The 9,337-nt window shown below is 38.6% G+C and overlaps 1 protein-coding gene across 1 annotated transcript in view; it reads left to right on the top strand.

Moving 5' to 3' along the window:
• Positions 1-703: 703 nt before the first annotated feature.
• Positions 704-9,337, top strand: part of PHEX (phosphate regulating endopeptidase homolog X-linked) — a 103,338-nt gene continuing 94,704 nt past the window's right edge. The window contains exons 1-3 of the mRNA XM_026062860.1: positions 704-815; positions 5,694-5,762; positions 7,947-8,108. Of these exons, the coding sequence (XP_025918645.1) occupies positions 704-815; positions 5,694-5,762; positions 7,947-8,108 (343 nt within the window). The remainder of the gene's footprint in view (positions 816-5,693; positions 5,763-7,946; positions 8,109-9,337) is intronic.

Below are 9,337 nucleotides of genomic sequence, written 5' to 3'. Positions count from 1 at the left end.
TGCTAATTACTGCTTTGTGGTGTGTGATTGTGATTTTTGGCACACAGTGTCACATACCAAATTCCCAGAATAAAATGTTACATGATATTGTAAGAACTCTTAGGAAGCTTTAAAAAGGGATTTGTCTACTAAGCAGATATCTCTTGTGGTGAAGCCAAATGATGCAGCAGGAATGGTTTAAGAAAAGGAACTGTAGTCAGCAAATAATCAGTCTCTTGAAATAAGTGCAAGGGAAAAGGAACACCTTCCATCAGTCTCATGTTTGTAAAAGTTGTCAGAAATCCTGCTTTGATTGTAAAGGGTTTACAGCTATATGTTTGAATAGCTAAAACATCTGTTCAGCAATATTGTGAAATCCTGAACTCTTGATAAATGGGACTGCTAAGTGATTGGTTCATAGAGACTTTATAGGCAGCAAGAGCTGTAAATAGTGGTCACTGCTTGCCTTTCCTAGTCTTGGTCAGAGGATAACTCAAAACACAGCTAGTATTTAATATATGACTATGATTTTCCTTTGAGAGCAAGAAAGCAGGAGAGCAGGAAGTGTCTAGGAAGTGGTTCATGACAGAAACCTGAAGTTGTAAATAAAAGAGAGAAGGAAGAGAGCTCATGGATGCGGTTTGTGAATAGTTGAAATACTGATACAACAGCAGCAAAGGGAAACCAGACTTCTTCGAGACTGAGCACATCCTAACCCATCCCCATGGAAGGAGAGACGGTACCAGATCCCAGGAGAAGAGCCAACAAAGCCACACGGATTGCCCTCGGCGTGTTTGTGACCGGCACTGTTGTGCTTGGCACCGTGCTTTTCTTGGGTAAGTGAAAAGTTCTAGGCTAACATGAATGTAAATCTCTTGAGCCAGTCCGCTTTGCTGCTGAAGTTTGTGCTGTATGACTTACCTCTGCGTGTTTTGGTGAAAACCTCCATCTCTTCTCCTTTTTTCCTGTTTTATTTTTACCCTGAAGTGGAAATGTGCCAGTGAAGAGATTTGTTATGAGAATGTTATAGCTACAAAGTGAGCTCACGTAACTTTGAACGCTGAATTTAAATTTGTGTGCTCAGTTGAATGTGTTCTAGCTAGAATCGGGTTCTTTCATAGAACAGGGAGATTATGTGTATCAATAATGCTGATTAACTTGCAGGTTGTGACCAATGTGGACTAATATTCTTCAGTTTCTGAAAATCAGTCTGCATACATGCAGACAATCAGCATACATTTAACAGAATCTTTTAGGTTATCCCTCATTTGGTTTTCATTAGGGTTTGACTAAAATTCCTGTAGAAGGCTTCAATAATGCCTATGCTTGCACATTTTTTAGCTCCTTCTGTTTTTCTAGGGTGAATTGCAAAGTCGTCTTTGCAAATATCGTAAAAAGTGCATCTGGAATGAAATTAAACTCTTTTGATAAGATTTATTAGCTGTAACTGGGCAAAATGGAGAAGGAAATAGTTTTTCCTCTTCAGGGTTTGGAATCATTTATAGATTGACTTTTTTGGAGTATCACATGGAATCACCTCTAAAACAATGTGGAATAGTATATCTGTATCCAGAAAACACCAGCTAACGAACTGAAACAGTATTGTAAATGCTTGCAGAGGCAGATCCTCTTTTGGAATAATTCAGCCAAACTTTTAATTTCCGTTGATCAACACTAATTTCTGTGAACTTGAGGTATAGCCTGTAAGAATCTCTTTTGCTTCCCTCAGGTCTTTTATGATCTTTTTTGAAAGCTATGGTTTGTTTATAGTCAAAACAAAGAAAACGATGCTAGGTTTTTCTATAGCATACTTAAAGCAACAGGCTCCCCTTTTTAGTACTTTTCTATTCTAAAGCAAATTCTACAAACATTTGCACACTTGTCTATGTGATAAATCACTTTATAAATGTGAACAGAATTTGATCCTCTTCTTGGTAGTGCAAACTATTGATTCTACTTTTTTTATAAATGTTTTCCACTTAAAAAGAATACAGTATCAAACACCATGGATTAATTGAGAGCTTATTTTTTTAGCACTAGATTGTTTATGTATTTATTGCTTGTAGAAAACCATACAAAATTACCACCATAGCTTGTCAGAGATGAGTTCTTTATCCATAGATCAGACATGAAAATTCAAGCAAATGTATTGATTCTTATAGATAGTTTTGTAAGTATATTTAGGCCCATTCTGTACCCAGGGATTCATTGTAAAATTTTCCATTGGCATAACTGCAAAGAAAATAAAAATGCTGGCCTTGGGTCAACCAAAATGTTTTTAGAATTTGTTTGGAATTCGTCAGAGTTTCAACTGAAAGAATAAAGGAAAAAATTGTTTCATTTTAACATTTTGTCAATGAAATGTTCTAGTGTTTCCGTTTCAGTGTTTTGACACTGTATTTTATGTGTAAATTTACTTGAATTTAATTCTTTTTTAGTTTTGTAAAACTGTAGACAATGCAACCATTTAATTTGGGATCTTATGGAGCATTTTAGGCACCTCAAGATGACCTTTTTTCTTCATTTTTCATTTAAGGCAAAATTTTTCATTTCTGGTAGACCTGAAACAACTTCCCTTCAGTTTTTCAGTCTGAGAAGTTAAACCACAGCCTTCTCCTCCTCTAGTTTGCTTCTACAGCTCTATGAAGAATCTGGAAGAATCATGTATTTCTATTTAGTGTTGCTTGTGTTGTTGGTACCAAAGCATAGCTTGGGGTTCTCAGACACTTCTTTGCAATTTCCTGGACGTCTGTAGCACCTGTGTACAGACGGGCCGGTGCTTCACTAAGTGCTTTCCCACTAAGCCCAAGTCTCCTTGGAAGCAGCAGGGCTGTGGTGGAAGCAGGAGCTCGGGCTGGCTGGGTCTTCCAGGCATGCAGCAGCCATCGGAGAAAGCACTGGCCCTGCTGTATAGTCACCAAGTAGCAGAGATGTGGCCTTTGTGACAGTTCATGAAGAATTGTTCTGCATGTTTGGAAATCCCAGGCAAATAGAGGTTTTCTCTAAATTCCCCCTTCCCTAGGCAAGATGAAAAAAAAAAGGAAAAAACATCCCGCCTGCCCTAAACAAGATTAGGGTGGAAAAAGTAGACATGGCCAGGTAATACCCATCAGGGCTGCTGATGGGCGAGGCAGCTAGGGCAGTCTGCCTCGAGGCTTRGCAATAGTAAGGCAGCTAAAGAGATCTCCTGGCTTCCATGATGCAGTTGTGGGCATCCCTGGGGGCCAGCACAAGTGGTATGACATGGAGAACAGTGGCCTTCAGCAGAGCCGGTCCTCTTCCAGAGGGGCAGGGGTTTGGCCCAAGGCCTCCTGCCTAGCTGCAGTCATACTGGCAGCTGGGAGCTAGCAGGCGCATAACTGGGAATCCTGGCTGTCGTCTTCCTGGGTGGGTGCTGGACTAGGAGCACGTCTACTCTGGGAGTCCCCGAGGCGTTGTGGCGAGACCCTGTCTTGAGAGCTCAGGGCCAGCTTGTAAAGAAGAGCCCTGAAACCCCATGGGCGGTGGCAGGGCAGAATTTCCTGACTCAGACCCATCTCTTGCTCAGTAGACAGGGTCAGAGCGAAAGGAAGCAGTTCACTGTCTGATCCCTTCCAGGCAAAAAGTCAGGCAGCTTTAAAACATATTTCAGTAACCTCTCCTCCTGCTTTGGTAGTCCTTTGAACTTTGTAAGAATGTCCACATTATTTGTGTCTGGATATTTCTATTTGTTTTCTCCTTTCAGATTTTTTTTTTTTACCTTATTATCATGTTCATTTGCTTAAACATCTGGAAATAAGCTTATAAAGCAGATGCTGAGAACCTGGGACACGGAGTGTTAGAGCCACTGCTGTAGGTAATAATGTAGTGATGAATTCTGGTAGCAAAAAAAGGCAAGAGAACAAAACCAGGCAAAAATTTTCAATCAAAAGTAGCTTTTTAATTTAAAGTGTTTTTGTTAAAGATTATCATTTTAATTGGCTCCTAATGAGAAAGATCTAAATGGAACAAAACATTTGAGATGCTATTTTCTTTTATTTTCAAGTATCAAAACTGGGAGGACCGTTTTAGATTTCTTTTTTTTCCTTCTCTGATTCTTTTAAGTTTTCCCTCATTTTCCATCAAGTACAGTAGAATTAAATAGTATCTGGCATTTTCTCTTCTTTTTGTTTTTTTTGTTAAGAAAAAATCTAGCAAACTTTCAAGATCTGGGCAAGTTTTAAAAGGCTAGCTTAAAGGAGGGCAAAGGTGAGCCTCCCTGAAGAATGGGAAGGAGTGCAACACTTTGAACCATGTGAAATAATAAGGGATAATATTCCTATTATTTATTTATTTTTTCCAGAGTTGTACTTGCACTTCCTTATATTTCCTGCTGTTCTTCCATATTTCAGTTCCCATTTCTATATGCCTAAAATCTATTGACTTTCTTGGCTAATCTACAAAGCTTGTTGAGATTTTATGTTTTCTTGAGTCAATGAAAGCTTTGGTAAGTTGTCCAGAAATAGTTTTCCATTTTCAGTTTCTAAGAAAGTCTGAGTGAAAGCCAGCCACTTCTGTCATTAATTGTCACTAAAGCTATGAAGATGAAAGTATGGGAAGAGATGGAAAACCTTCATGTTCAATTCTAGCATTAGTTTTCTCATAGCAAGATTTCCCCACATTGAAATACATGCTTACGATTGCATATCTTCTGTTTCTCTTGACCAATATAAAACTTCAGGAGAAATTGCTTTATAACCACTAGCACTGTTAGAGTTATGATACCTTGAAATATTCTGTTGGTGTGCTTTTTTATTTATTTTTTTTCCCCACCACAGTCTGAGTTAATATAACGGAAAAAGCAAGGCTTTTCCTTATGTGTGCACATCTACCTCTTGAGACTCTTTCCCATCCTCATCCCAAGCATCAATTAGCTGCATATTTGCTGCCTGACAGCAGTGTCTGAAATTAGCAATTCCTATGCTTAAGTTTCAGTGGCAGCTGTAATACACATTTTTAAAAGATGAGCAAAATCAACTGAGAATTCATAGTTCATGTCAGCAAGGTTTTTGGAAGCAAACGAAACTGGCTCCCAAAGGTACTGCAAAGCACACTGCGGTTTATAAACCACAACTATTATGGTGTCTGTTGCTATCTAGGTTATTTTTAACTGCAATAAGGGTATGTTGCAAGTGGCCTGTTGGTGTTGGGTCGTGCCCGTTGGGTCAGGCAGTGCCGTGTGCCTGCTAAAGCAGGTACCATCCACTGCAGGGCAACGTGAGCACGGCTGCATACGAGTAGCCATAAATACCCTGCAAAAGCCCGCTGGATAGTTGCATGTTAAATTGCCAGCTGYGAAAGATGCCTCTCTGGAGGATGATAATGTCAATGATTAACTGTTTGTATTTTGGTGTAGCGTGCACTGTTCTTGAGTAAGGCTGAAGTGTTATTATTCTAGGCACTGTGCAAACGTACAGTGAGAGGTAGCCCTTGCTCCATACTGCCTGCTAAGACAGAAGGAGGAGAGGAGGAAACAGGCACAGTAGGGGGAAATGATTTGCTAGGAGCTAATGATTTGCTAGGAGCTGCAGTATTTACTTAGTACATATTCTAACTTTTTAAAATTACTATAGTCAGAGATGCATTAGGGTCAGATCTTGCACTGACATTTGAATGATCAAATACACAATCTTTGACTTGAACCAGGAATGATCAGTTCATTACAAATGATCTCATTATGGCTTTCCATTTTGCAGTTAGCCAAGGCCTTATAAAGTTTCATCAGAAGCAACAGTACTGTTTGACTTCAGAATGCATTGAAGCTGGTAAGCAACATTTTTCTCCCCTCTGATATAGAGTAATTGCAGCATGTTAATGAGATATTGACACCTTTTTAATTGTGCCATCATTCCTTTTAGTCATAAAACCTCATTAATAATAGAAACAAAGAATGAGATTTTTTTGGAAAAGATCAGTATTTAGGTTACTGCAGATCTGTTTCTTTTCTACAATTCAACTTCATGTTCTGACGTGTTTTAGCTCGATGCTACCCAGGTTAACTTGAAAAGCTTCCTAAAGGTGTGGACTTATTTTTGTTGGTTTTTTGTTTGTTATGGTTTTTTTATAGGAGACCAAATGTTGGGTGACTCAACCTTAAGGTGTATTTTGCTGTTTCCTCTTCAGTAGTCAGAAAAGTAGCAAGCCAATAAATTGTTACACACAGAGATGCTTTAGGGCCAGATCTTGCATAGACTTAAAAAAACATAATGTGGTAGCTATGGCTCAAAATCTGGAACTACTTGCAGACTGGCAGGCTCTTTGCTCCGCACATGGTAATCTTTATAGAGCTGGGACACTTATTAGTATTAAATGGGTGCTACAGGGATCAGGTTTGGTAGGACCTGAAAGTGACACTTTGCACTGGTCAGTTTTTACAAAGCTTTGCTCTCATTCAATCAATGAGATTTTTATCATTGAATTTAATGAGAGCAAAGATCAAACAATAGTTATCACATCTGGAAATCTGACCTAAAATCTGAGCTGTTTTATTAGCTTAGTGCCACCAGGTGGACCTTATGTGAACTTGTAAGAGTATTTTTTTCCATTCTGAACCATATTAAACTAATCCTGTAAGGTGTCTGACTTGTGTTTGAAATCCTGATGAGATTCCTTGGGGAATTGTCTGAAAAAATTACAGATCTTGACACTTCCATGGTGTTTCCTGTCATTCTGCTTCCACTCTGCACTGCACTGGCAGTGCTCTTGGCCTCTCTGGGCACCACCATCCATGGCTGATTTCTGAAAGACTGTGTGTATCTAAGTAAGGTAGGGTGACTCACCAAAACTTTAAAAAGTGTACGGGCTTCATCTTGAGCTTTAAGAGGAAAAAATGTGACTTAAGAGGTTGAATCTGAATTGTTTTTTTTGTTCTGCACCAAGGCAGACTTGGAGACCTATGTGACTTGACTGTTTTAGCTCAGAGTACAGTGCACAGTTACTCCATGGTGTCTCAAGACCTGGGACTTGCCTGGCTCAGCAGCTTTTCAGGAGTGATAGAAGAATTCCCAAGTACCAAAATGTCTTCTGCAAAATCAAACTGAGAGTTCTAACATGAGAGTTAAAATTACAGCTGAGACAGAAAAATCATAGGAGGAGTTATTCTAAGTAAAACTAGTGGATACTAGGAATAGTACCACAAAGTCTACAAAACTTACCAGGTTTCCTTCCAGGCCTTTTAATCAATGTTGTTTGGATAACCCTCAGAACATGGGCATGTAGTCAAAAAACGTCAAGTACCCACATATCCTTGAAGTGTTACTCTACTTACATAAATTTATGCCACAATTGTTCTACTGAAAGATCGTATGCCTAGGCACTCAAAAGTTATTTTAGCAAGTCTCTGGTTTGTCATACTGATCTCTCTCTTACCAGTCTCATTTGTAATAGCAGCGGTGTATACAGTCACAAAATTAAGCAGAAAATACTGCGGTTATCTCCTCCAATGAATGATAGATCAGAATTTGATTTGTTTTCTTGTGCAGCTATTTAGCTAAAGGTCAACAGTGTATAATTACTGGTATGCTAATTACAATCTCTTTGAAAGGTATTGCTACTAAATTCCTCAGGCAGTTAATTCCATCATGGCAAAATGGAGAACCTATATTTAGGTGTCTGGCTCCAGCACTTCAAATTCTTGTAGTACTAGATTCATTGGTCATCTCTGTACAGCACTCAAAAAGCATGCATTGCACAGATATTCTGTATTTTTTGTTTCTCATTGGGCACTGTTAGATGTTAGAGAAGCTGTGGTAGTCTTGCTGCTGTTTTAAAAATGACAGAGGCTTGGACTGTACACATCAGTCCTAGAACAGCAAGACTTAGCTTTCAAGTGAGGTCCACATTACATTTCAGAAACTGGTAAATGTTAATCCTTTCTGGACTGTTGCGTGACGTAATTCTGTTTAAGTAAAAATATTTCATAAAATTAATGTGATTTTTTTTTTAAACAGCTGCTGCCATCTTAAGCAAAATAAATCAATCTGTAGATCCTTGTGAGAACTTTTATCGATTTGCATGTGATGGTTGGATATATAATCACCCTATTCCAGAAGACTTGTCAAACTATGGCGTTTATCCTTGGCTGCGGCACAATGTGGACCTCAAACTAAAGGGTAAATATGTCATTTCTGAAAACATTAAGTTGGCTTTTGATAGTATCTTGTTAACTGGCTGGTTTGAAATAAATAAGGAGTCCATGCTCCTTTCTGAGTACTGTGTAATAGCCAACAGACCAACTTATTGTTCTAATTATATTTTTAGTGTTTTTTAGTGAAAATAACATTAAGAGAAAATGACTTACAAGAGAAACAGAATGCAGGGACAAAACRATACTTATGCCAAAGGAAAAGATTGCAGGATTTGAACCATTCCCCCTTGCAGTAGAATGGCAGACCAGAGCACAAGACCACAACGTGCACATTTAGATCTGGGACAGACATTCTTAAACAAACATTAGTCTAGGACAGCACTCCCTCTGTCAGTGGCCAATAGCAGAAAAAGAATGTAATAGGGCAAAAATAGAGTGATATTTTTCAGCATATTTAGCTAGTTCTTGGCAGTAAGCAATTTACAGATTTCCGGAGATGGAGTTTATTTGGGTATTCTGTTTTCTTCAAGTTGCTTTGCCAGGTGGCAAATAAGATGTCTAGGTGTGTGGTTGCCATTGAAGTACCTGAACTATCATCAGTGAAACGGAAGGCTGCTTAAGGATGTGTCTGAAGAAAAAAATAGCCTGAGGTGGAAACATGTAGGAAGGGAGATATTTTAATCTGTGTATGAGTTGACTTTGTGCTGTACTCTGCAGTAAGGCCACCTCATCAGGAAGTTCCACAGACCAACTGGGGAAAAAAGGTGACAATTTTTGTTAGGTAGGAAAAACACATCAGATTTTTATGATCATCAGTAAAACTATGAGTCATTCAGAAGAAGGGAGATGTGCAAGATTTAATATTGTCCTTGACGTGCCTGACCGTTGTGTACCTTAAGCATGTTGTTGATATTTTTGTTGACATTTATAACAGCCTGCTTGCGCTCGCCACAGAACAGAGATCAGTCTTTGGATGTTGTGTTTAAAGAGATCTGTTGCATTTATTGTTCTGTTATATTTTGTATAGGTGCATGTGTGTATGTATCAAAGCCCTTTCCACTTGCTTTCTTCAGTCATATCATATTCAATCTTCACATCATTAAGTATTTTAAAAGCTGCATTCAGTTTCAGAGTATGAGTTTGGGAATTTCAGTATAGGATGCAATCTAATGACTGCTGTTTTAAGTCTGCTGAAGATGTCACAACAAGATGAAAAAATACAGCTGGAGCCTGTTTTAAGTTATACATTTGCAT

Source organism: Apteryx rowi, unplaced genomic scaffold (genome assembly GCF_003343035.1).
Source record: "Apteryx rowi isolate R43461 unplaced genomic scaffold, aptRow1 scaffold_194, whole genome shotgun sequence".
Lineage (NCBI taxonomy): Eukaryota > Metazoa > Chordata > Aves > Apterygiformes > Apterygidae > Apteryx > Apteryx rowi.
This window is presented reverse-complemented; position numbering and strand designations above follow the sequence as displayed.